At 42.1% G+C, this 27,814-nt stretch overlaps 2 protein-coding genes and 1 long non-coding RNA gene across 9 annotated transcripts in view; all 3 read left to right on the top strand.

Moving 5' to 3' along the window:
- The window catches only part of PIK3C2B (phosphatidylinositol-4-phosphate 3-kinase catalytic subunit type 2 beta), a 61,593-nt gene extending 59,418 nt beyond the window's left edge, over positions 1 to 2,175 (top strand). For all 5 annotated transcript variants that reach the window (XM_060129230.1, XM_060129222.1, XM_060129245.1 and 2 more), the window contains one exon: positions 155 to 2,175. In XM_060129230.1, the coding sequence (XP_059985213.1) occupies positions 155 to 343 (189 nt within the window). In that variant the 3' untranslated portion in view covers positions 344 to 2,175. The remainder of the gene's footprint in view (positions 1 to 154) is intronic.
- A 2,009-nt stretch (positions 2,176 to 4,184) lies between these two features.
- Positions 4,185 to 6,654, top strand: LOC132515742 (uncharacterized). Its single transcript, XR_009539178.1, has 2 exons — positions 4,185 to 4,421; positions 6,384 to 6,654. It is a non-coding gene; the product is annotated as an uncharacterized LOC132515742 (long non-coding RNA).
- Positions 6,655 to 8,886: 2,232 nt separating this feature from the next.
- Positions 8,887 to 17,104, top strand: PPP1R15B (protein phosphatase 1 regulatory subunit 15B). Of its 3 annotated transcripts, none has more exons than XM_060129211.1 (2): positions 8,887 to 10,569; positions 14,352 to 17,104. In XM_060129211.1, the coding sequence occupies exons 1-2, from the start codon at positions 9,262 to 9,264 to the stop codon at positions 14,571 to 14,573; spliced, it is 1,530 nt and encodes a 509-aa protein (XP_059985194.1). In that variant the 5' UTR covers positions 8,887 to 9,261; the 3' UTR covers positions 14,574 to 17,104. The 3 variants fall into 3 exon arrangements, with proteins under 3 accessions (XP_059985194.1, XP_059985185.1, XP_059985177.1); XM_060129202.1 differs by having other exon boundaries at positions 8,887 to 10,810; positions 14,352 to 14,498; XM_060129194.1 differs by having other exon boundaries at positions 8,891 to 11,397.
- The last annotated feature ends 10,710 nt before the right edge of the window (positions 17,105 to 27,814 follow it).

Below are 27,814 nucleotides of genomic sequence, written 5' to 3'. Positions count from 1 at the left end.
TCTGTATGCTTTCTCTATTCCCTCGGGCTCTGTCTGGTTGGGGAGGTAAAGGGGTCTCAGCCAGATCAGATCACACCACCACAGACTTAAGCATCTCCCCCTTCCATGTTCCCTCTCTCACTACTTCCCTTTCTTCCCAATTTTGCATTTGCAGCTGGTATATGATGGAATCCCCAAGGGAGACCTCCAGCAGCGGGAGCTACAGCTGAGTGTGCTGAGTGAGCAAGGATTCTGGGAGAACGTTCTGCTGGGGGAGGTGCACATCCGCCTGCGAGAGCTGGACCTGGCCCAGGAGAAGACCGGCTGGTTCGCACTGGGATCTCGAAGTCATGAGACTTTATGAGCCCAGCGGAGCCGTGGCCCAGGACCCCAGGCTCATGGCAGAGCTGGAGGAGAGGACTCTCCCTGCTTGACTTGCCCCTTCCTTGTGTAGGGGCAGGGCCCTCGGTGGGGCTTCCCTCTGTCCCGGCGGATCGGGCCTCCGTGGTAGGAGGCAAGGAGAGTAAAGATGCTCTCTGCTATCCGCTCCTCTGCAGACTGCATTTGGGTTGGTTGTGATGAGCAGCCCCTTGGAGGCTGTGAGGGTGCAGCAAAGTTTTAAGTTTACCTTGTGTCAAGGGAGCAATGCCTGGTTTGAGGTGTGTGGGGTGGGCTGTAGAAGTAGCATTTGGGGGGAGGGTGGGTGGATATCTTTATTTTTATTTTTAAAAAATGAAATAGTAACGTTGTCCTAACTGGACAGGAAGCCTTGTGAGAAGGGACTTACATGTGCCTCAGAAGGCAAAAGAGGAATTGGACTTTTTGTATGATTGAGGTTCTTATTGGACTTTTCCCTAGGATTTTGTTTGTTTGTTGTTTTTGCATTTCTATCTATAGGAATTATTTGGGGAGGGGCCCAGTGGGCCCTCAGTTAGTGCCCTCCGTCTCTGAGGCAGGTCGGGAGGGACAAGGAGGGCTGCGTGTGCTGGACTGAGGCCTGCGCCACTGGGCCTTTCTGATTTTGCCTCCAAAGGAGAGCGATGTGATACCTACGTGTGTAAGGAAGGGCCTTCCGTATGGAGGTCTGTAGAGGACCTGTGTTCAGGGACCTGGGCTCTTTTGGGGGGAGTTTTTCCTCTCGTCTTCCCCTATTTTGCTAGGACTTGCCCTGAATACTGTCTTCTACCCCTCCATTCAGCTCTTCTGGGGGTCATCTGGTCCCTGTGAATACGCCTGGGTGCTCCCCCATAGGTCTCTCCCTTCATTTTTCTCTGGTGGGATAAACTGCTGCCTCGGCCCTTAGGTTTGGTTTCACCCCAGGGTGTCTTGGCCCTAGGAATGGGCCTCTAGGCTGCAGACGCCAGCTTGGCTGGCTGTTGGGTGGTTTCTGGGAAGCTTTCCTCGTCATCCACCACTCCTTTTGTTTTGCTGCTTCTCTCCCAAACTCCATTTCTGTCACATTTTTTTAATAAGAATTTCTCTCGTTCTATGGGGCCATAAACCTATTTTGTCTGGAGCCAAAGGGATGCCCCAGCTGAAGAAAGGGGGTGCGGGTGAGGGATCCCATCAAAACTGTTGTTTTTGCCAGTGATTTTCTTTGGTTGTGAGGAGGCTGGATTGAGCTGAGCTGGAAGGGAGAGACTGGGTCTCTGATCTCTTAATACTCTTCATTCCCTACCAAATGGATTTGAAATTCACTCGTGCGCTTTACTCCGAAAGGTTGTCTTCCTAGAAAAAAGGAGAGACTTTGAATTTGATATTAACTTTCTAAATTGGCTGGTTGTGCCCGGTGACTGAGGAATGGAGTTAAGTGGGGATACAATGTGGACTGTCCCTCCCCAGCTCCAAGGATCAGAAATTCCCCCTTTCGCTGACTCATTCCATAACTAGAGAAAGAAGCTCCATTCATTGAAGCCACAGAGCAGCAAGGAAGTTGAAACTTTTAAATTTAAAATCTCAAGGATAAAGCTGGCTGCTGTGGGCAGGGGTTAGGGGAGTGGAGAACAGAGGTGGAACTTCTCTAGATGAATGGACCAGAGATGTGTTACTGGCTTTTTGCCTGTAGCTCATTTTACTTTGACCCTCTATGCCCCTGTTAAAGAGAGAGGTCTGTGTACTGTACCCACATCCCAGACATCCTTTTTCTCCTTTCTCTGGAATTGTATTTTCTAATAAATGATGTTTAGAAAAACAAAACTATCATTTTCAAGATTCGTTGATGTTTAAATGTCTAGATTAAAACATCTGATGTACAAGATGAAGATAATAATGATAGTAGTGTTTCTACAAATGGTAACTTTTATATGCACTGGTGTGGTGCACCGGGCATTTCACACGTGTCAGCTAAATCTTTCCTTAAAACAACTTGATCAGGTGAGTATTATCATCCCCAGTTTACAGATGAAGAAACTGAAGCCCAGAGAGGTTAAGTAATTTGCTTAAGGACATAGCCAGTCGGCCTTGGCTCTAGAATTTGAACCCAGGTTTATTTGACTCTTGAGTGTTTTAATATACATGATGTCATTTTTCATTGCAACTACCCTGGAAAGTAGACATGGCTCATTTGTTAATTCTGTCAACAAACTTTTACTGTGCTTACCAGTGTTACCAGTGCTACCTGGTGGCGTGCCTCCATTCATAAAGAATACAGACCTTGGAGCTGGGCCCTGGGCCCTGTACCAGGTAACTGGCTGTGGGTTACAAAGATAAATTAAGATAGTTCTCTGCATTTAAGAAGTTTACTGCCTAGTGATATTTAACTAACCCCATTTCATAAGAGAAGGAACAACCCCTGAGATGCCATGCAACGATTACGTTGTTAGAGCAGAGCTGTAGCCCAGAACTGAACCCCAAGTGGAAGCTGGAGGTGACATGACCCTTGTTCAAGCAGTTTACCCAGAAGTTTTCAAAACTCTCCGGTGTGGAGTCATATTTCATGCTGGGAAGTTTTGTGGGGTTTCCAAGGGACTTTCAGTAATAACAGTAGTAAGTGATAACCTACCTGCTGTGTTTCTAAGTGGTTTTGAGGTGTCACTGCAGTTCTGGGCAAGTCCCAATGGACCTTTTAAAAGTTAGAACTTGAAACCGGCAAGAGTCTTAGTTAAGGAAATTTCTTGGCCAAATGGGGTAGAAATCTGAACCACCCAGAGGGAGTGGGAAAGAGAGAGCTGGGGAGTTGGGGGAGAGGGTATGCCCAGGGAGAAGAGAAACAAGCCCAGGAGACTGGATTTTCTGCGTTCAAACAGAGGTGGTAAAAATGAAGTAACTGGACTTGTTAGGATTTGGGAGCTAAGGGTTAGACTGGACTTGAAAGGTCAAAAGCGAGGCAACATTTTAAGTTGGGAGGTAATTCTGGTGCCTGGGGACTTGTCTGAGGTGTCTGTCCACAACACCAATGGCCTTCTCTGGGTCAAGTGAGTACCAGGCACTGTGTCTACTAAGATGACAAAGGTGTGGATCGCGTCCTCAAGGAACTCAGAGTCCAGCTAGGGAAGCAGACGTGGAAACAGATGATTACAGTGCTGTGTCTCAGGGACAGAGGTGGAAAAGGGGAGGGGTGGGCAGGCGCAGTGGGAGCTATTTGAAGTGAGTTCCATCAGAACTCTGGATTTCGTTCTTAGTGTGACGGGGATGCCATTACAAGGTTTTGAGAAAGGGACTGCAGCACTCTAATTTATGTTTTCAAAGATCCTTCTGGCTGCTGTCTGAAGCAAGAATGGAAGCAGTAGTCTAGGAGGGGAATGAGAGTAGCATGGGGATAGTGAAAGGTAGTTAGATTCTGGATATATTTTGAAGGTAGAGCTGACAGGATTTGCTGTTGGATTGGATGTGGGGGTGAGGCAAAGAGGAATTGAGGATGACTCCTAAGTTTAGGGGCTTGGCAACTGGGTGAAAATGACTGTGGGGGCATTATGGGATGGGGAAGATGGGCTTGGTGGATCACAATTAAGAGTTTTGATCATGGTAAGTTTGAGATGTCTGGACATCCAAGTAGAGAAGTAGGAGGATGGAATCTGAAACCCAACGGAGGGGTCAGTCTGGAGTTTAGAAGTGGAGGTCAGCATTTAGTTGGCATTTAGTGCCATGGAACTGGGTGAGATCACATAGGTTACAGAGGCTAAAAAGAAAAAAGCCACAGGTGACTGAGCTCTGATACAGGTCAACATTTAGAGGAAGAGGAGGAGTCACTGAAATTGTAGGGAAACCAAGGGAATGGTGTCATGGGAGTCTAAAGAAAAGTATTGTCAATATCCTAGGGCTGCTGTAACAAAGGACCACAGACTGGGTGGCTTAAACAACAGTCTCACAGTTCTGGAGGCCAGAAGTCCAGGATCAAGGTGTCGGCAGGGTTGGTTCCTTCTGAGAGTTGAAAAGGAGAATCTGTTCCATGCCTTCTCCTAGCTTCTGGTGGTTTGCTGGCAATCTTTTGCATTCCTTGGCTTGTAAGTACATCATCCCAGTCTCTGCCTTCATGTTCACACGGAGTTCTCCCTGTGTGTGCACATGTGTCCAAATTTCCCCTTTGTGTTAAGACATAGTCATGCTGGATTAGGGCCCACCGTAATGACCTCATCTTAATTTACAAAGACCGTATTTCTAAATAAGGTCACATTCGTAGGTACTGGGGGATTAAGACTTCAATATCTTTTAGGGGAGTGCACATCAACCCACAAGTCAGAGAATTGGATTTGGCAAGATGTTCTTAGTGATCTTGATAAGAGCTGTTTTAATGAGTGTTGGGGATGAAAGCCACATTGGAGTAGGCTGACGACAGAATAGGTGTGGAGAAAGTGGAGACTGTGAGAATAGACAACTCTGGAGAAATTTTTGCTGTAGTGGTGTAGAAACTCGGAGGTGCAGGAGAGGTTTCCTTTTTTTTGTTTTTTGTTTGTTTACTTGTTTGTTTTAAGATAGGTGATATTAACCCATGTTAATATGAGTGTTCCACCAGCTTAATGAGTAAACATTGTGAAACAGTCTCAGTGTAGGAGATGCAAAGCTGCTAAGGAACTATCTAGGGGGACTTCCCTGGTGGTCCAGTGGTTAAGATTCTGCGCTTGCACTGCAGGGAGGTGCAGGTTCGGTGCCTGGTCTGGGAACTAAGATCCCACATGCCGTGCTGCCAAAAAAAAAGGAACTATCCAGGAATGCCCGGCATGGATTTGTCATTACAAATAGGAAGTGAGTCAGTCAGCATGTCTCCAGCAATGGCTAGCTGCAAGGGGGTAGGCTCAGAATAAGTGGACAGTTGGGTTTCACTAGGGTTGGGGTTTTGCCAGAGAAGAATATTGGTGTAGAGCACAAGAATGAAGGGTTTTTGCAAGGGGGTAGTTTCATACTGGACCATGGAATTCATGCTTGGGTAAGGAGGGAAGTGAAGGAAGGTGATGAATCACAAAAAAAGTAGTAATGGCAATGGTTTGGACGTTTGGGGGGGTGGGGAGCGGTGATAAGTACCTGAATAGGGATTCCAAGGCAGCGAGCTGGAAAGATAGGAGGTGGTTTCCGGAGTGTGGGATACTTGGAAAAAGATTTTGGAGGTGGTACTGACTGAAAAATGAAGTGAAAAGGTATACACCCTTTACCTCAGGCCCTGCAAAATCTTTAAAAATAAAAATAATTAGCTGAGGTTTAAATTATCTTCTGCCAAAGTGCCAGTCAGCTGGACTGTCTAAAGACTTCTTGTCTTCACCAGCACGCACACAGCCCTGGCAACACAGCGCTATCTCTGCGAACAGAGCTGCCCTCCCTCTGCCACCTGGTTGATAGCGGGCTGCAGGAGATGGTTCACACTTTAGTTTCCTGCAGAGACTGACAAGGCAAAGTCACATATTCTTAGACTTTTCCAGTACTTTATGATTGCATTTTTCCCTTTAGAGCAACTTCCAAGGTAAGGAAGATAAAAAGTATGTATCCAATGACTAGATGGGGAAGGAAAGGCCCATTCAAGATGTTTTAAGGAATATTTGGGGGGAGGCTCATGGTGTTAGTGATAAATTTGAGAGTGGAATGTAAAAGTCTTGGCCATAAGGAAGATGCTGTTATTTTAAAGTATTATTACCCTTCCATTCATTCAACAAACGCACCTATTATGTGCCAGTCAACATGCTATGTCAGTGGTTCCTAAATTTTTGGTCTCAGGACCCCTTCCTTTATACACTCTTAAGAATTGTTGAGGACCCCAAAGAACTTTTGCATATGTAAATTATATCTATGGATAATTATTGTTTTAGAACTCAAACCTGAGGAATTAAAAAAGTATTTATTAATTTAAAAATAACAAACCCGTTACATGTTAACATAAATAACACTTTTTTTTTTTTTTTTTTTTTTTTTTTTTTTTTTTTTTTTTTTGCGGTACGCGGACATCTCACTGTTGTGGCCTCTCCCGTTGTGGAGCACAGGCTCCGGACACGCAGGCTCAGCGGCCATGGCTCACGGGCCCAGCCGCTCCGCGGCATGTGGGATCTTCCCGGACCGGGGCACGAATCCGTGTCCCCTGCATCGGCAGGCGGACTCTCAACCACTGCGCCACCAGGGAAGCCCCAACATAAATGACACTCTTAATGACAAAATTTTTTTTCAAAACAAAGTCTAGCAAGAAGAGTGGCATTGTTTTACTTTTTTTTCCAAATGTCTTTAATATCTGGCTTTATAAAAGACATCTAGGATCTCGTATCTGCTTTTGCATTCAGTCTGTTGCCAGATCCCATATCATGTGTCCTCTAGAAGGTACATGTCCACTATATACTCATGAGAAAATGAGAGTTAAAAAGGAAAATAGGGGGGCTTCCCTGGTGGCGCAGTGGTTGAGAGTGTGCCTGCCGATGCAGGGGACACGGGTTCGTGCCCCGGTCCGGGAAGATCCCACATGCTGCGGAGCAGCTGGGCCCGTGAGCCATGGCCGCTGAGCCTGCGCGTCCGGAGCCTGTGCTCCGCAACGGGAGAGGCCACAGCAGTGAGAGGCCCGCGTGCCGCAAAAACAAACAAACAAACAAAAAAAAAGGAAAATAGGGGACTTCCCTGGTGGCACAGTGGTTGAGAGTCCACCTGCCGATGCAGGGGACACGGGTTCGTGCCCCGGTCCGGGAAGATCCCTCATGCCGCAGAGCGGCTGGGCCTGTGAGCCATGGCCGCTGAGCCTGCGCGTCCGGAGCCTGTGCTCCGCAACGGGGGAGGCCACAACAGTGAGAGGCCCGCGTACCGCAAAAAAAAAAAAAAAAAAGGAAAATAACAGCTTAGTATTACCATGAAAATATTTTTGACCTTGAGGATCCTCTGAAAGGGTCTTAAAATGGGATCCCCAGGGGTGCCCAGACCATACTTTGGGAACTACTGGCATACAGCCCTCAAGGAGCTGAGACCAGCAAGAGAGAAGAATATTTACAGGGATATATAGTGTAGTGCTCTAATCGAGTATAACAATATAATTCTGACTGGGAAGGTCAGCAAAGACTTCAAGAAGGTGTTGCCATTTGAGTTGGACCTTGAATCATGAGTAGGTATATAACAGAGGAGGTGATGGCTTTCTTGGCTGAGGAACAGCGTGAATAGTGGCATGAAACAAGCCCAGTGTTCCTAGAGTATAACCTGCATGACGGGAAGTTACTGAAGAGAAGGCTGGAAAAGTATAGTGGAAGGAGACTGTACAGAGCCTTTATTCTTCAGGTGATGTGAAACAACTGTTAGCTGCTACATAACAAATATTAGCTGATGTTTGTGTCCCTACTCTATCTAGGGTAGGCACGATATTAGGAATTTAGTTCACTCACCAACCCACTGAAGCTTTGAGTATTTAATTTGCATACTTGGATCTCTTGGTCTGTTATTAAACTGACTCCTATTATTAATACATTTTTTCTGAAGTTCTGAAGTTCTTAGGATTGTAAATGAGATATTTCCAGAGATATGGATAATAAGATAAAAAGGGGCAAACCACAGAAATCGAGGACCTCTTAGTTTCCTAGAAAGAAGTGGCTGTTCTCTGAACAGTCCCAAGAAAGAGGAGCAGCTGGCCTCCTCTTGGCTCCTAAAAGACCCTACTGCTGTCCCCAGTGCTCAAAACTGCTACCCTCCCTCGGTAACAGATACTTGACTTCAGAGGTGTCGATGAAAAAGTTTTAGCAGAAATAAAGAAATGGACTAAGACCAAACTCACAAGAGAGAATCAAATGTAGCAACTAAGATTATGAGAGAGAATTTTTTCAAAGGATAACGGTCTGTGCTTCCTTCTTTGGATGTTGTATCCTGTGGTTCTGTGGGCTCAGGATACAAATATGACTTGAATATGACTTGAATGGGAAGTATAAAAGAGAGTAAACAGTTCTGGGGGCTCCATTTCTTTCCTTCTCTGTGACTTCAGTTTGCCCCACCGAGGGAATTGTCTAACAGGGACACCACCTGAGAAACATGAGTTCACTTTTTTATGAGACATATGTGGGTTGGATGCTGAAAGACCTCAAAGCTAGATCCTAGGTAGAGCTAAACCGTTGGTTAAAAACCCTAAAACCGAGGGGGCAGGAATGCATAATGATTCATTTTTCACTTAGGACTTATTAATCACTCCACATTACTAGTGTTAACACCAGATATGTATCTACACAGCATTTCCCAACTTTTATTATACTAAGATCTTAGGTTGATGATCTACTTAGCACTCAACAACACTGCAACCCCAGTGTTGCATAGATATATGCAAGGCTAAGGTATCTGTATACACTTGGGTGTGTATTAGGCCGTTAAAAGGCTTCCAGGGAATTCTCCACCTCTTTAAGCCGCTCCCTTTGGCCCAAAGGGCGGGGAGGAGGGGCTGGAGGGGGCGGTTTCCTAGGCGACCGCCGAGCAGCAAGTGCGCACGCGTAGTGCTGGGCCTGGCTGATGCAATCTCCCTCGCGCGAGCTGCGTCTACCGAGAGTAAGGAAGCCGACAGGGACCTGAGCTAGGCCAATCAGCGGCCACAAAGAAGAGTGCGGAAAGGCCCGCCCGCCTGATCCTGCGAGTGACGTTCGGTGGCCCTGAGCTGGTGGCGTAGCCGTCTGCCCTCCTTCGTCTCGTCCGCTTGCTTGGAGGCGTCCTGCTTCGGCGCTGGCCCTGCGGCCATTTTGAGCTTCGCTTCCACCAGCCAGCCGGCCCAGCCCTTCCGGGGTCGCTTAGCTGAGGGGCTTTTCCACGGTCAGTCTCTCCTGGCAAGTCGCCGCCGCCGCCGCCGCCGCCGCGGAAGGGCTTCTATCTATGGTGGAGAGGGCTGGAGAGGACTAGGACACCTCCTTTCCGCCAGGATGGATGTCGCCTCGGCCGCCGCGTCCTGTGCCCGCCGTTCCGGACTGTGGTCTGCCGCCCGCGGCCGAAGCCGCTCTCCTCTGTGGCTCTTCTGTTGGCCCGGAGATCGGCCTGGGGCATCAACTCCGCCGCTGGGCAAGGCTGAGACTCTGTAGGCCTTTTGGAGTCCCTCCCGGCCGCCCGCCGCTGAGCTCCGCTTTCCTCCCTCAGAGACTTGCCGAGAACGCGGAGATGGAGCCGGCAGCAGACGCATCGCGGGAACGGGCCGCCCCGCGGGCGGACTCCCGGTTCCGGCTGCCCTTCTTCTTCCCTCGGCGCTCGCGACCAGGCACTTCCAAGTTCCCCGCACCTCCTGCCCCGGAACACTCCGGGGATCTCAAACTGGCTTCTTGTCCCCCGCCTGAGGCTCGGCGCAGCTCGTGGATGCAGCTGCTTTCCCAGCTCTTTGCGCCGCTCCCCGGCTTGCTTCAGAAGCTGCTGATCTGGAGCCAGCTTTTCGGTGGGATGATTCCGACCAGATGGCTAGATTTTGCTGGAGGCTACAGCGTGCTGAGAGCCCTGAGGGCCCGGGAGGAACCCGACGCCCCCACAGCGCCGAAATCTCTGAGTTCGCTGCGGCTAGACGCCTCGGCTGACGCGGGCGCCGTTCCCCTCGATTGGCTAGAGGAGGGCATCCACTGGCAGTGCTCGTCCTCAGATCTAAAATTGGAACTTAAAGCCAAGGGAGGAACTTTGGACTCCGCAGCCCACGCTTTTCTCCTAGAGCAGCAGCTGTGGGGAGTGGAGCTCCAAGCCAATCTGTTCTCCGGCCGGGAACTTGGCCCTTCGCCCTCCGGGCCTCTCAACGTTCAGCGCTTAAGCAGTGCCAACGTCGTCTCCTATTTGCTGAACCCCTCCTATCTGGACTGCCTGCCCCGGGTAGAGCTGAGCTATCAGAGCAGCGTTAGAAGTGGCGAGCTGGTCGATTTCCAGGCGCTGAGCCCAGAAAGCGGCTGCCTGGATGAGGTCCCGTCTCATCCCCAGCCGCTCAACGCGGAGATGGCTTGCGTCTCGTTGCAGGGATGTGCGCCTCTCTCTAGAGAAGGGCTGCCCGAAATCCACCATCTTCGCATGAAGCGGCTGGAATTCCTTCAGCAGGCCAGCAAGGGCCAAGCGTTACCCACCCCTGACCAAGATCATGGCTACCACAGCCTGGAGGAAGAGCACAGCCTGCTCCGGATGGATCTGAAGCACCGCAGAGATAGTGCAACACAGTGTGTTCCCGCTGCTGGAGCCGTTCCCGGCACCGCTCAGGAACCCACTGAGGAGAAGGTAGAATTGTTGACTAAAGAGGTTCCCCTTGCTTTGGAGAGACAGGGCACCTCGGAAGGCTGTCTATCTTGTGAGGTTCCTACGGAGCAGGAGCCTGGAGAGGACCAAATAAGTGTAATTGACTCCTCAGACATAGACGATGACCTTCCCATTTCTGCCAGACCAGCCTGTAGCAACAAATTGATAGATTACATTTTGGGAGGTGCAGCCAGTGACCTGGAAACAAGTTCTGATTCAGAAGGTGAGGATTGGGATGACGACGCTGAGGATGATGGTTTTGATAGCGATAGCTCACTCTCAGAATCAGACCTTGAACAAGACTCAGAAGGGCTCCACCTTTGGAACTCTTTCTATAGTGTCGATCCTTATAATCCCCAAAACTTCACGGCAACAATTCAGACTGCTGCCAAAATTCTTCCCAGAGACCCTTCTGACTCAGAGACGGATTTGTCTGAGAAGTCTAATCTAGAAAATCCTCCCTGGACTGCAAGCCTTCCTGAATCTCCTGACCATAATTCTGGGGAAGAAGATGACTGGGAATCTAGTGCAGATGAAGCAGAGAGTCTCAAACTGTGGAATTCTTTCTGTAATTCCGATGACCCCTACAACCTTCTAAATTTTAAGGCTCCTTTTCAAACATCAGGGAAAAATTGGAAAGGCTGTCGAGCCTCAGAGAGGCCGTCTGAGTCTATTGTGGCCATTTCTGAGTGTCACAGCTCTCTTTCCTGTAAGGTACAACTGTCAGGGAGCCGAAAAAGTGAATGTCCAGACTTGGTACAGGGTGGGGTTCTTTCTGGAGCAAGACACACACATATCCAGAGAAAAAAGGTTTGTTTCTTTCTTTTAACATGCCTGATAATTTGTATTGCCTGTTCTGATGTGGTTAAGGATATCAGCATGACTTTCCTGGAGGCATAATAGTGCATATTTTTGAGGAAAGACTGCAAGCTCATATACTTGGATTGAGAAATGAGCCCCCCCCGCCCCGCCACTTCCCTCATTAGAGTGTTGTTCCTGTCTGAATTGAAGGTGCCATTGTATAGATGTTAGCTCGAAGGTGCTGTTTTCTTTTGGATTGGCAGCTCTGGGCTGTTTTCCTCCAAGCTTAAACTTTTCACTTTTTTTTAAGAAACAGAAAAATTAAACCTTGTGTGTACACGATTTAATTCTAGAGATTGAGAAGGTCCTATTATAGCCATAGAGTTTTAAATGGTAATAAATGTGGTGTTTGCAGACACTTAGTGTTGTAGTTACATGATAACAGTGTCTTCATTCCTGTCCGTTAGAACCCAAAGGGATGATGGTACCAAGTAGCAAGTCATATTTGTCTGGTTCTTTGCCATGAAAGAGAATACTAATTTCAGTATTAAAAACTTTTGGACATTTGGGATTTTGATTGACAGTCAAAAACAATACAGAAAATAGTGTTGCCTTTTCTTGAGAAAGTATTACTAGTTATCATTGGCCAGCTACAGGTTAATAATCATTTGTAACAATGATGGTCATTTATTTGGTTTTCTTGAGTAGTTGCTTCCTATTCCCAGACTAGTCTTAAAACTTCATGGAGCATTTTATTTTACTCTTTCAACACATTGTCAAGTTAACCTTATTTTGGGAGTCTTTTGAGTTGCTTTTTTTTTTCTCTATTGTTTATTCAACTGAAGTTATTAATTGGAGAGTGATCCCCCCAGACACACAGGGTATCTTTTATTGTGAAGGGAAAGTTTCTTCTTTACTTATATTTGGAAAGAGAAAGGTGTAGGTAAATTATTATTGACCTCAGATTCAGCAGCATCGAAGTTTCAAGTGGAAAGAACCATCCACTGTCTCCAAGTGACCAGCTTAATACTTTGAAACTCTTCCAGGGGTAGAAAATGTCCCTAAATGGTGGTAATCTTATGTCTTAGCCATAGAAGCAGAATAAGGCATATTAAAAATTAAATTTCAGTTTACACTTTTGTAAATGCTGTCATCAAAGAGTTTTTCTCTATATTTTTAAAGGGTCCCTGACAAAATGACCTATTTAGTGAATAGATAAGAAGCGAAATGGAGCAATGGAAGGAGCACTTGGCACCTGGAGACCTTTGTTCCCCACTCCTGAGTAGTTAGGGCCAAGAGATTTGAGAAGACAGCCAGAGCTAGGAAGTAACTTGACCTCTCATGGCTTTGATTCATTTATTTATCTTATGGAAGTAATAATAATAAGAAGAACTATTGTATGAATTATTGCACGGTTTAAATGAGGTGAGTAGATAAAACTCACAGTTAGTTGCCTTGACTTTAAAATGGTAGCTCTTTCTTGTTCAGGGACCTCAGGCCAATCTCATGCCTCATTTTAGCTTGCTCATTGAATAAGACTGAGATGAGTCAAGTAGCTGTGTCTCAGCTATTACTATGAACTAGAAGCAACATTTATAAAAGATTTTGTCTGCGATATGGTAAAATTATAGCCTTTGACTACATGCCATTCTTTAGGTATACGGGAATAATGGATATGGCCTACTTCTTAGAATGAGGCTTTCAGATCTGGGAGTTTAAAATGCTTTGTGTCATGGCATAACATTGTGCAGACTGTGGAGCCAGACTCAGGGTTTGAATCCTTACGCACCCATAGAAGCTGTGTGATTTGAACAGGTCAGTTAACCTACCTACCTTGATTTCCTTATCTGTACAATGGAGATGATAGTAATACATACCCCATAGGGTTGATATGATGATGAAGTGAGATAAAAATTGCTAAGTACTTTGAAAAGAGCCTGGCATATGATAACCACTATATAAATGTTTGTTGTTGTTATTTATCTTGGTGACACAATGAGTAACACTAGAATGCAATAACTTTTAAGGTATTACATACCTACTAATTGTCCTCGGGGGCATTCCTTGGCCTGATGTAAAGGGAATGAAAGTAGTAGGTCACGGTGGGATTAGCTGATGTAACTATTGAACGTATTTTAAAACAAGTTTTTACTTTTGGTGTTTGATAAAAAAGAAAAACTTCTATATTAGAAATTAAGTAGGGATTAAAAGAGACTGTCACTCCATGTGATCATGTATATTGTAATATTCTCAATTTCATGTATATGTAGTGATAGCATATTGAGGAGGAATACAAAGAGGGTTTTTATCTTTACAGTCTCTCTTATAGTAACATAACTTCAAAGATACGTTAATTTTGCTGCAGTTTGTTTATTAAGTAACTCTCTTCCGTATTCTTATTACAAAAGTAATAATATAAGAATAATACTACATATTTATGATTCAAGAATTGGAAAGCACTGAAAAGTGAAATTTTTTTTGGAAAAAGGAAGAATAGAAATAAGTGACTATCTTGTTAAAGCTTTTGTGTTGTAATAAAAGCATTGACTCCAGGAATATATTTCTGAAATACTTTGTTTGGAAACATTTGTCATTTGGAAAAGTATCACAGAATTGATTTCCCTAAAGATTAAAAAAAAGTAAAGATTAATAGCATCAGGAGAATTTCACTTACCCATCTGGATTGGGGGTAGTCTGGGGTTGACCGGATAATGGATGCGGGATGGGACTGTGTGTGTGTGTGTTTGTGTGTGTGTTGTGTGTGCGTGAGAGAGAGAGAGAGAGAGAGAGAGAAGGAGAAAGAGAAAGGAGTTAAAGGGACATTTGCCCACTGTTTTATTCAGGTGCCATCTAGTCAGTTAGAACCCTTCCTTCTTTCCTCCCTCCCTCCCTTTCTTCCTCCCTTCATTCCTTCCTTTTGCTTCTGTTATATTTGAGATTAAAATTAGTCTATATCTTTATAGGTAACCTTCCTTGAAGAAGTTACTGAGTATTATATAAGTGGTGATGAGGATCGAAAAGGACCATGGGAAGAATTTGCACGGGATGGATGCAGATTCCAGAAACGAATTCAAGAAACAGAAGACGCTATTGGATACTGCTTGACATTTGAGCACAGAGAAAAAATGTTTAATAGACTCCAGGAAATGTGCTTCAAAGGACTTAATGTTTTCGAGCAATGTTAAGATGATGTGACAGCCTCTGGCCTTAGCAAACACTACCTCTTACTTGAGAGGTTTCTTTTAAAAACAAAAATTGGCAGCTGTCCTTTGACTTTTTTCTTAGAGGATATGCAACTTGGATCCAGTGACCTAGTTTAATATATTTTTTTTGCAACATATCCCACTCAGAAATGTACAGGTTTGAAGCCAAGCCCTGAAAATGAAGGATGAGATGGTGTGATTTCTAATCCTCCTTTTTTGTTCAGTTGGAGTTGTTTTTGAATGTTGTTTGCTTGCTGAAGTGAAAAGGGGACCTCTTAAGGTGTAATTTTGCACTTTGAAAACTTATTTTCTTGGGAAACAATATTTATAGGGTTTGAAGCCCATTTTTCATTCTAATTTAAATTACGTGTACCTGTCTAAAAACTTTGGGCTCTTTTTTCCCTCTGAACATTCTGAAATTAATGGGCTATTATGTTTTCTCTATATTTTTTTATTTCAGTAATTTGGCCCTTCTACTTCAAGGCTAAGAAAATAATCTTGTATATACTACCAACTTAAAGTACATTATCTTGTGTCATTGTGGGTTTTTTTCTTTCTTTCTAAAAATGACTGGTTGAAAATATGTGGTGGGTTTTTATTTCTAGATTAAGCTCTACCTAGGATATTTCCAAGGACTGCCACAAAACCTATATGTGCAGTACTTCCTGTTACTTTGGGAAAGCTGCATATTTCTGCCAAATTTTAACATCTGATATACTTAATTTCTGTGCAAACTCTTTTTTGAAGAAGGTTCTGTATATGTTATTATAGTTCCCACTTGGGTGGTTCTTTGTGTCTTCAGTAGGTAGAAATTGTTGTAAAAGACTCCCGAAGTAATAATTGCATCATAGTTGCTTTTAAATTTAAAAGCTTAGAATTTTCCTAGGAAGAAGATAGGAGACATCTCAGAGCAATTTGGTCTTGTTGTATGTGCTCTCAAAAGAAAACCAGTGTTATTAATATGCCTCAGCACCGTCACTTTTAAAACCTGTCGGGATGGCACTGTGAACTTGGAAATGGACAGTTCTTAACTTTCCAGTTTGAAATGTAAAATGTAGACTTCAGTCAATATCCAAGTTTATTGTGTTCTCCTTTTTTAATAGTGAGAGAAGTAATGGCAAGGCCTATAGTTTCAGGAAAGAACTATAGATTTAACAAATAGAAAGTCTTAATATCTTCAGCCCAAAGTTTACTTTTGTTTTTTTTTCCACTTGAAAAAAGCTGATACCTTTAATAAACAAAAGTGACAATGTTCATTTTCCAAAGCAGACTGTTTTTGCAGTGACTGATTGCGTTTGGTTTATTTAGCTAGTTCTACATGGTGTGCATTTGTTAGGTTGAGGGAATGTTAACCCACTCCTTAATGGTCTATTTTTGTTTCATGTGCCTCCTGTCACAGGTAATGGAAAACATGAATAGAATAGATGACCTCTTAATTTTGAACTTGTTTCAGAGTGGGGACAAATTTTTCATCAGAAGTGTTTGCAGGGTTACTACCTCAGTTTATAATCTACCTGGTCATTATTTTATTTGTTTGGGTTGCTCTAAGAACTGCCTCTAGTGTTAATATGTATATATATGTGTATATATATATTCATACTTAAACACACTGAGAGTACAAGTAAAAGTCAGATTTTTGCAGACCCCTTCTTCAATGTGGTTTGTGCCCCTGCATTTTAGGTAATCACAGGGAATGCATTTATAGAGTCTGGTGTAACAACATGGAAATAAGCTAAGTTTCAAACACCAGCTGTGTCAGTTGGAAAGAAGGTGTCACTTGCCTTGAAAAGAAAACTTTGAAAATGTGTAGGCATTCTTTTAAAACCAGACTGAAGTATACTGTTTTCAGAGACTTAGGTTGTGTTTTGTGTTTCTGAAATCTTGCACCTCTGCATGTATGAAAATAATGGGATATCTTTACATTTACTGGATTTTGGAGAATGATTCCCTTGAGATTCCAGCCTCACTACCAAATACGTAAAAGCTTGGTGAAGAGTTCTCCCATTTACTACCCTCCTTTAAAAGAAGTGATCAGGCGGTGATAAGGACAAAAGGGACCATTTTAAAGTTGGACAAGGGAAGAAACAGAATTCTTACCAGTTTCATTCTGATTCTAGTTGTTAGAACAAAGTTAAACCTTCAGTCTTAAAATCCTTGGAAGTTTTAACTGAACATTTTACACACCTAAAAGTCTTGCGATGGTGCTTTAAGTATCAATGTAGCATATGAAAGGCTTTGTACAGACAAGTAAAATTTCCTTTTCTGAGTGTTCAAATGTGATAACACCATCTCGTCATCTTTAACTTGAAATCAAAACTATCAGATTTTATTTTTTTATAATTTAAGGAAGGTGAAGTTAGGGGACTAGAAGACATCTAAATTGGCTTCTACAGATCCAATGATTTAAATGTAACCAGTTTGTTGGGACTTTATAGCTAAAATTATATTTGTGTATATAACTTAGCTAATGTGTAAATTGTAATAAATATATTTGCAATTTTTAAATGTTACAAGATATTTTGGTTCAATTTTATATTGTATTTTACATTATTTTCAGTATTACTGAGCAGGATTTCCAGAATTAAATCAGGTGTTTTTGTAGAAGCACTGTAAACTTTAAAGGTGCTGCACAAATTTATGTGGTTTAAAAAGGTTATGTGGGGCTTCCCTGGTGGCGCAGTGGTTGAGAGTCCGCCTGCCGATGCAGGGGGCGCAGGTTCGTGCCCCCGTGCGGGAGGATCCCAGGTGCCATGGAACGGCTGGGCCCATGAGCCATGGCCGCTGAGCCTGCGCTCTGCAACGGGAGAGGCCACAGCGGTGAAAGGCCCGCGTACCGCAAAAAAAAAAAAAGGTTATGTGACATGGAAATTACACCACAACTAACTGAAGTGGAAGGAATGGTAAGGGAATAAATATAATTGTAAACCACATTTTGGTATTAGAAAAAAGAATTTAGTTCTTAGCGTATGAAATGCCCTTCTTAGAGAATGGGGGTTTGATTCTAAAATTGGCCCCAACTATGTATTTCTTCTGCAAAGAAAACAGTAAAATTGTGGGCTTCACTAGTGGTGCAGTGGTTAAGAATCCTCCTGCCAATGCAGGGGACACAAGTTCAAGCCCTGGGCCGGGAAGACCCCATATGCCACGGAGCAACTGAGCCTGTGCGCCACAGCTACTGAGGCCCTCCCACCTGGAGCCCGTCCTCTACAATGAGAGAAGCCACCGCAATGAGAAGCCCGTGCACCGCAATGAAGACCCAATACAGCCAAAAATAAAAACAAATTTATTTTAAAAAAAAAACAACAGTAAAATAGTATTCACAGAAGAAGTAAATTCATATTCTGGGAATAGCATAGTGTTTCTACTAAGTATCAGGGAATTCGGTTTCTTTATTTTGTGCATTAATATTAATGATAACCATGGTATTTGTAAGTCATGATGTTACCTCATGATATTGAATAAATGTGATGGTAACATCAGAAAAAACAAACTTCTTATCCTGAAAAAAAGACATTTGGGCTATAGCAAGCCTGTTCATGGACTAAGGCATAATAGCATTCTTAATTTAGGCATTTGGATCTTCCAAGCTATTGAAAAGTTATTAAAGGTGTATTTCTGAACTAGAAAGAAATTAACATTTAGTTGCAGATAAATCAATGTTGAGTACAGATTGAATTGATGGCCCAGGTTATACTTCTATTACCATCTTGGGGTTAATTTAAGCATTTTTGGCTATGTCTCCCCAGGAAGGGGAGAAAATATAATAATAGTCATGTTTACACCAAGCCAGATTTATTGTTAATGACTATCCCAATATCCCTATAGAAGTTGTGCTGTGTTTCTTTTTTGTTCTACTTTAATAGAAAGTTTAAAGCAAATATTTAATTGCTGACCTCAGAAATGTTGATAGTTACACACAGATTTGGGAGTTTGTTGGTCTCATTTGGAGACTTCCTTTGCACCCTCCTTTATGTACCTTTTAAAAATAAAAATATCTTCATTTTTATCTCATGTTATTTATAAAAGTAATACAGAGATATAAAGACATCTGGTACATTCTAAAGAGTAAGTACGTTGCTCAGCTTAGCTGAGCTCTTTGAGCTTAGCTCTTTGAGCTAAGAGACTTAATTTCTTTTTATGTGCATGAAGAGGTTTTGATATTTCTTCATTCAACTGATTATGACACGAATGTTGGCTATTTGGAATATACCTACATTGTTTCTCAGGATTCTTATGGACTTAGTTGAATGCTTTGGTCAATACAAAAAAAGTCTTTTTCTGCCTGGATTTGCTCCATTGAGACTAAGTTTTTATTGGTTAATTATGACTTTAAAATACAAAGGAAGCATGATATCAAGCTCTGCAAAAATAGGTGTAATAAATAGGATAAATAGATCTAACCCTGCTCACTTTAAGGATTCATACAAGACCTATAATGCTTTCAATTAATACGTATTAGTGACAGTTTTGACATCAGGGAAGTTAGAAATAATTCTACATGTGGAATGGAGAACACGGTGGAGGTGGTAGTGCTGTGTAACAGTTTGAGTCACATCATTGTTTTACCATCGGCCGACTCCTTAATTTCACCAGGGAAAGATAGGGGAAACTAGATTTATGGAAAGTGGGTTGCTTGACCCACGGAGAGGATACCCTGGAGATCTAATGAGAACATAGGTCTAGAAAGCTGAACTATGAAGACGCTTTGGAGCGATTGTTCAGGTTTTGTTCTTTAATCCATTACCCCTCCCTTTGTCTCAGTACTATCCTTTTCTGCCACTTTCCTCCTGCCTTTGTTTGCTATTTTCACTACTGTTTCATAGATCCTTACCTAGAAGAAGAGGGATGAGGACTTTCACAGCAAAAGAACAGCACAGTTGCCAGAGGTGTGTTCATTAGCGATACTATCCCCACCAGAATGCTAGGTTATATACACTGAGACTGGATTAACTCCAAGAAATAACCCAAAGATGTTTAGGGTCAAAGAAAGAGGTGGTACTAAAGCTGGATTATGCTGCTTTGAGGTAAGCCTGTTTTTCCTAATGGGCTTCACACACTGGCTTTGAAGGCAAAAACCAGAGAGAAGTCCCAAAAGAATTTTGAAAAAGGCTCATCTAGATATATGTTCTGGAATGGTTGTTTTAAAAAACAAATTTCATCATGAGAAGACTGGATCTCAAATATCATCTCCAAGAGACCTCTGACCACCCTACCCTCCAACCCCTTTTTCCCACTATCTTTACCTTTTAAAATTATATTCACAGCCTAGGACTGTTGCTGGCACATTATAGATAGTCAACAGATATTTGCTGAATGAGTTAATAACTTTTCCTAAAGTGAGTTCCCATATAGCCTTTACTGAGAGTTCATCAGCACAGCCATGTCTGATTAGAATCCAATGTGCCTCAGCCGTAGATGATACGGAATCACAGAACTGAAGGGTCCTTAGGGAGAAGCTGTAGTAAGCTCTAAATTTGTAGAATGTAATTACAGATTTCAATTGTAATTGAAATTTGTGCTTAGGGATACCGCATCAATTAAGTTGAGTGTCATTAACAAGGTGCATGTTAATTTATGAAGTTAATATGTGAGCAAATCAGCTGAGACCTTTCTTTTCCAGAATTAAAGAGTACCAAAGTATTGTACTAGAGTACCAAAGTATTTTTCCCACCACACCAGAAATTTCAGTTCTACTCCTTTTTCGGCAGGTTGGCTTTGAGTTTCTAGAGATGCACTGTTGATTCCACCAGATGGCGTGACTTGCCATCTCGGAGTGCCTGACAGATTTATTACTAATCTGATGGCTGTTGCTTGCTTAGAGGTCATTCCCTTGGTGTATAAACAAGATGGCAACTGCCCTGCTGTGCCCATTCTAGGCCTGCCTGGCCCATTGTGACTCCACCTTTTAGTGGTAACTACCCATCAATGGGGGCTGTTCCTTATGGGAGAACCAAGAAGTGTATTTGAACACAAATAAATGAATTGATTCTTCCTGATCCACATGGAGGAATAATAAAATGAATACGACGGTTTAGGAGATTGGAGGTGAGATATAGGAGGCTGATGTACGGATATTTGACGGGATTTTGTATTAGGGTTTTTCTAGTTAGGGTTTTATCTCACTTAACTATTTGTTCAGCGTTCAGTTTTCTATTGCATTCCTGTGCATCAGGGCAGTCATTCTCAATGAGAGGAGAGAGGGTGCCACATCGCTCGGAGCATGGGGTCTCACTGTGCCTGATTACAGAATTATACATGCAACTGGCGTGGAAAGAGGAAAAGAGCCTCAAGAACTATTGATCTGGGGTTTGTGCTGGTGTTACCTGTTTCCCTCTTAGAGCTAGTAGCCAAGGCCAGGTGGATATCCAGGACTGCTCTTTGGTAGGTTTGGTATTGGCTCCAAGGGGCTGCTCCGATCCGCTTCCAGGTGTGCAGAATGGAGGCCATTACATGTTTGCATACAATTTTCCTGTGCCTGCAGTGACTGAGGCACCTTTCAACTGTATTATTGTGGTGCTTTTCCTTTCTTTTGTTTCTGAGTAGGGAAGGTAGGCATGTTTTTGTACTTTCAGGAATTTACATGGGAGTTTTTTGTTTGTTTTTTATTTCTGTTTGCCATATTTTCTAGATATTCACCTCTGAACAGATTCCCTTCCCCAGGACAACCTACTGAAAGTCACAGCTTGATTGGCTTGGGGGGGTGTAACCCAGTACTGCCTGAGAGATGGCAATACTTTTAGAATAATATTGAATTACAGAAGAAAAGTCCTGCTGGGAAGTCATAGGGTTGAAGCAGGTGCATATTCTTGCAATTAATTTCCCAGGTTGTTCCAGATGGGATGACAGTTACATTAGCTAATGTCCCTTCTTTTTCCCCTTTTTCTCATTCAGTCATTAAAAAATTAAATTTATTTAAACTAAACAAAAACAACAACAACGGTTCACCCATTTCTCCCACCCCCACGCCCACTTAGTCTCTGGCAAAAATCAATCAGTTATCTGGATCTTTGAGCTTGTTTTTGTTTGTCCAGTTGTTGTTGTTGTTTTAGATTCCACATATAAGAGAGAGTATACTGACTTATTTCATTTAGCTCAGTGCCCGAGAGGTCCATCCAGGTTGTCACAAATAGCAAGATTTCATTTTTTCCAGTGTCCCTTATTACCCCTTTCATTTGGCATAGAACCGCCTCAGGGTCCCTTGGGAATATTTACCTTCTGTCATCAGGTTTCATCTACCCTCTAAAGGCTTCCCTGCTGACTCCATCCCTACATCCTCAGAGCTCATTATTGTGTTTCTCAGTATTACAGTGCCCTGTACATGTTCTTATCACTGTTCATCACATTGAATTGTAATTGTGTTTGCAATTCCATTTCTTCCTGTAGATTGTCACCTCTTTGGTGGAGGGGTCCTCAGCACAGGGACCAGAATGTCTTAGGTGCACAGTATACTTTTCTTTAACTCAAGTGACAATTTCCAGAGCCTCCTTCTCCCAATGAATAGGTTTCCCTACCCCACACAACGGTTGAAATTTATTAATTCAAATTAATTTAATTGCTTTTGTTTCAAAGAAGCAAATAAATGTGTGAAAAGTAATATAATCTAATGTAAACATTTTTATTTTTAGTACTTGAGATATTTTTGAGAAGCTAATATGGCTAGTGACGACTTTACACCTAAGGTTTTAAATCAGTTGATGTTATGGCTTCATTACTGATCTTTCAAGTGATAGCATGAGGCTTATTGAAATTAGATCAGTGTTATGAAAGGCACTTCTTCCTAAGGCAGGGTATCATTCGTATCCAATTTTCCTGGTTAAGGACTTCTTTTTTTTTCAATCAGCTTATTGAGGTATAATTTACATATAATAAAATTCGCCAATTTTAAGTGTAAAATTCAATGAGTTTTGAGAAATGTGTACAGTCATGTAAACATTACCACAGCAAAAATATAAAGCATTTCCATCACTCCAGAAAGTTCCCTCATGATCATTTCTATTCAACCACCTCCCCAACCTCCAGCTTTTTGCAGCCATTGATCTGCTTTTTATCACTGTTTCACCTCTTCTGGAATTTTGTAAAAATGGTGTCATACATACAGTATGTACCTTTTTGTGTCTGGCTTCTCTTATCCAATGTAATGCTTTGATATTCATCTGTGCTGTTGAGTATATCAGCAGTCCATTCTTTTCTGCTGCTGAGTAGTATTCCATTGTATGATTATGCCACGATTTATTTATTCAATAACTAGTAGATAGACAGTTGATTTGTTTCAGTTTGTGGCTATGGTGATTAAGGCTGCTATGAACATTTGCATATAAGTGTTTCTGTGGATATACATTTTCATTCCTTTTGGATAAATTCAAGAATGATATTGCTGCATCAGATGGTAAGTATATATGTGTTTAACTTTATAAGAAAGCTCCCAGTTCTCCAAACTGGCTGTACCACTTGGCAGCACGGTATGAGAATCCAGTTGTTCCATGCCCTTGCCAATACTTGATGCTGTAAATCTTTTTAAGTTTAGTTATTCTAGTGGGTTTGTAGTGACATCTCATTTTAGTGTAAATTTTCATTTCCTTGATGTTTAATGATATGGTAAAATATGTGTTCAAATCTTTCATCCATTTTTTAAACCAAGTTGTGTGTGTGTCTGTAAAATATTTTTTCTTAGTCTGTAGCTTGCCTTTTCATTTTCTTAATGTCATTTGAAGAGCAATATTTTTAATTTTGCAGAAGTCCAATTTATCTATTTTTTCCTCTATGGTCCATGAATTTTTGCCCTATCTCATAAATCTTTCCCTAACCCAAGGTCACAAATATTTTTGCTTATTTTTTTTTCTGGAAAGTTTTATGCTTTTAATTCTGACATTTAAGTCAATGATCCATTTTGAGTTAACTTTTGCATATGGTATGAAGTAAGGGTTGAGACTCATGTTTTTGTACACAGATATTAAATTGTTGAAAGGTAACCTTGGCACCGTTGTTAAAAATCAATTGAAAATATACTTGAGTCTATTTCTGGACCCTCTATTCTATTTCAATGATCTGTATCTCTGTCCTTACATAAATGCTACACTGTCTTGATTACTGTTAACATTATAGTAAGTCTTGAAATCACTTTGTTCTTTTTCAAAATAGTTTTGGCTGTTGTTGGTCCTTTGCATTTCTCTTTGAATTTTAGAAGCAGCTTATTAATTCTACCAAAAAAAAACCCAAAACTTACTAGAGTATTGAATGGGATTGCACTGACTTTATAGACTGACTTTACAGTGTTGACATCTTAGCAATATTGAGTCTTCTGATCCATAAGCACACTACATCTCTCCATTTATTTGGGTTTTAAAATATTTCTATCAGCAATGTTTCATAGATTTTCATATACACTTATGAAATATATGAAATACATGTATTTATTTTTGTATATTGATCTTGTATCCTGTGATCTTCAAATTTTTTACATAGATGATCACATTTTAGAATATTAACATTATATGTCTTTTATTTCTTTTTTTCTTGTCTTATTGTACTGGCTAGGATATTTAGTACATTTTTTTTAAATTCCCTCAGGTTTTCTTTTTTTAAAATATTTATTTATTTATTTATTTGGTTGCATTGGGTCTTAGTTGCAGCAGGCGGGCTCCTTTAGTTGTGGCTCACTGTCTCTTTATTTGCAGCATGCGAACTCTTAGTTGCGGCATGCATGTGGGATCTAGTTCCTTGACCAGGGATCTAACCTGGTCTCCCTGAATTGGGAGTGTGGAGTCTTAACCACTGGTGCCACCAGGGAAGTCCCTTTAGTACGTTTTTGAATAGAAGCAGCGAGAGCAAACATCCTTGCCTGATCATTAGGACTGATGATGTCTTCTCTTTCATTCTCAATGTTGGTAATTTATGTCTTTTCTCTTTCTTATCAGTCTGTCAAGAGGTTTATCAATTTTACTGATCTTAAAAAAAACAGCTTTTGGGGCTTCCCTGGTGGCGCAGTGATTGAGAGTCTGCCTGCTGATGCAGGGACACGTGTTCATGCCCCAGTCTGGGAAGATCCCACATGCCACGGAGCGGCTGGGCCTGTGAGCCATGGCCACTGAGCCTGCGCATCCAGAGCCTGTGCTCTGCAACGGGAGAGGCCACAACAGTGAGAAGCCCACGTACCACAAAAAAAAAACCAAACAGCTTTTGGTTTCATTGATTATTTTTCTCTATTTTTTTTTTTTTTTTTTACTTTGCTCTATTTTGTGTTCTGGTCCACTGATTTCTGATTTGTAGTCTTTTTATTTCTTTCACATTCTTTGGGTTTGATTTAATTGTCTTTTTCTAATTTCTTAAGGTGGAACTTAAACCACTGATTCAAAATCTTTCTTTTCTTCTAATGTAAGTACCCAATGCTATAAATTTCCCTATAAACACTGCTTTAGCTGCTTCTCAAATGTGTTTACACGTTGTGTTTTCATTTTCATACAGTTCCAGATATTTTCTAAAATTTCCCTTGTGCTTTCTTCTATGAACCATGTTTGAAGTGTGTTAACTTTCAAATATTTGGGAATTTCCAAAATTTCTTGTTGATTTCTAATTTAATTGCACTGTGGATAGAGAACATACTTGATCTGATATTAATCCTTTTACATTTATTAAGACTCATTTTATGCCCAGTCATGTGCCTATCCTATAGAATGTTCCATATATATTTGACCAAAAAAAGGGTATTTTTAAAAAAAATATAAACCAGCTTTTTAAAAAAATTAATTTATTTTTGGCTGTTTTGGGTCTTTTTTTTTTTTTTAATAAATTTATTTATTTATTTATTTTTGGCTGCATTGGGTCCTTGCTGCTGAGCGCGGGCCTTCTCTAGTTGTGGTGAGTGGGGGCTACTCTTCGTTGTGGTGCGCTGGCCTCTCAAAGAGGTGGCTTATCTAGTTGAGGAGCATGGGCTCTAGGTGTGCGGGCTTCAGTAGTTGTGGCAAGCAGGCTCAGTAGTTGTGGCTCGCGGGCTCTATAGCGCAGGCTCAGTAGTTGCTGCACACAGGCCTAGGTGCTCCACAGCATGTGGGATCTTCCTGGACCAGGGCTCGAACCCATGTCCCCTGCACTGGCAGGCAGATTCCTAACCACTGTACCACTACGGCAGTCCCTGTGTTGGGTCTTTGTTGCTGAACACAGGCTTTCTCTAGTTGTGGCGAGTGGGGGCTACTCTTCATTGCTATGCGTGGGCTTCTCATTATGGTGGCTTTTCTTGTTGCAGAGCACAGGCTCTAGGTGTGCGGGCTTCAGCAGTTTTAGCTCACGGGCTCTAGAGTGCAGGCTCAGTAGTTGTGGCACACGGGCTTACTTGCTCTGTGACATGTGGGATCTTCCTGGACCAGGGCTTGAACTCGTGTCCCCTGCACTGGCAGGTGGATTCTTAACCACTGCGCCACCAGGGAAGTCCAAAAAGTGTGTTCTGATGTTGCAGGGTGACATGTTTTCTATGTGTCAGTTAGGTCAAGCTGGTTGATAGTGCTGTTCAGGTTCTCTATATACTCACTGATTTTCTATCTAGCTATTTTAACAATTATTGAGAGAGGTGTATCAAAATCACCAACTATAATTGTTGAATTGACTGTTTTATTTCTGCCTTCACTACTGTCATTATTTTTTTAAGACAATTTTTTAGAACAGTTTAAAGTTCACAGCAAAATTGAGAGGAAGGTACAGAGATTTCCCATATGCCCCCTGCCCCCGGCCCCCCAGATCCACAGCCTCCCCCAGCATCAGCATCCCCAGAGTGTGGACATTTGTTACAAACGATGAACCTACGCTGACATGTCATAATCACTTAAAGCCCACAGTTTACATCAGTGTCATTCTGAGTATTGTACGTTCTGCGGGTTTGGACAAATGTAAAATGACATGAATCCACCATAATAGTATCACACAGAATAGTTCCACTGCCCTAAAAAATCCTCTGTGCACCCACCCCCCGTATTCATCCCTCCTTCCCCTTCCCCAGGCTCTGGCACCACTGATCTTTTTACTTTCTCCATAGTTTTACCTTTGCAGAATGTCCTACAGTTGAAATCCTCTTCAGATTGGCTTATTTGACTTAGTAATATGCATTTGAGGTTTCTCCATATTTTTTTCATGGCTTGATAGCTCATTTCTTTTTGGCCTTGAATAATATTCCATTGTCTGAATGTACCATATTTTATTTATTCATCACTGAAGGACTGAAAGACATCTTTTGGTTGCTTCTGTTTGGCAATTATGAATAAAGCTGCTATACACACCTTTGCACAGGTTTTTGCGTGAACATAAGTTTTCATTTCTTTTGGATAAATACCAAGGAGTGTGATTGCTGGATCGTCTGGTAAAACTGTTTAGTTTTTTAAGAAAGCACCAAAATGTCTTCCGAAGTGGCTGCACCATTTTTGCATTCCCGCCAGCAATGATGAGAGTTCCTGTTGCTCCACATCCTCACCAGCCTTTCATGTTGTCAGTGCTCTGGGTTTTGGCCATGCTAATAGGTGTGGAGTGGTGTCTCATTGTTGTTTTACCTTGCATTTCCCTGATGACATATGATGTGGAGCATCTTTTCACGTGCTTATTTGCCATCTGTATGTTTTCTCTTTTCGTTTTGGATTTTATTTTATTTATTTTTTATACAGCAGGTTCTTATTAGTTAATTATTTTATACATATTAGTGTATATATGTCAATCCCAATCTCCCAATTCATCCCACCACTACTACCCACACCCCCACCACTTTCCCCCCTTGGTGTCCATACGTTTGTTCTCTATATCTGTGTCTCTATTTCTGCCCTGCAAACCGGTTCATCTGTACCATTTTTCTAGGTTCCACATATATGCATTAATATACGATATTTGTTTTTCTCTTTCTGATTTACTTCACTCTGTATGACAGTCTGTAGATCCATCCACGTCTCTACAAATGACCAAATTTCGTTCCTTTTTATGGCTGAGTAATATTCCATTGTATATATGTACCACATCTTCTTTATCCATTCGTCTGTCAATGGGCATTTAGGTTGCTTCCAACCTGTTTATTGTAAATAGTGCTGCAATGAACATTGGGGTGCATGTGTCTTTTTGAATCATGGTTTCTCTGGGTATATGCCCAGTAGTGGGATTGCTGGGTCATATGGTAATTTTATTTTTGTTTTTTTAAGGAACCTTTATACTGTTCTCCATAGTGGCTGTATCAATGTACATTCCCAACAACAGTGCAA

The sequence above is a fragment of the Lagenorhynchus albirostris genome, chromosome 2 (assembly GCF_949774975.1).
Source record: "Lagenorhynchus albirostris chromosome 2, mLagAlb1.1, whole genome shotgun sequence".
In the NCBI taxonomy this organism is placed as follows: Eukaryota; Metazoa; Chordata; class Mammalia; order Artiodactyla; family Delphinidae; genus Lagenorhynchus; species Lagenorhynchus albirostris.
The sequence above is the reverse complement of the archived record's forward strand: the minus strand, read 5'-3'. Positions and strand labels throughout refer to the sequence as shown.

Coding starts and splice junctions, on each gene's coding strand:
- PPP1R15B (XM_060129194.1), top strand. CDS start 9,262: ATGTCGCCTCGGCCGCCGCGTCCTGTGCCCGCCGTTCCGGACTGTGGT. Junction 11,398..14,351: donor CACATATCCAGAGAAAAAAG/GTTTGTTTCTTT, acceptor ATATCTTTATAG/GTAACCTTCCTTGAAGAAGT.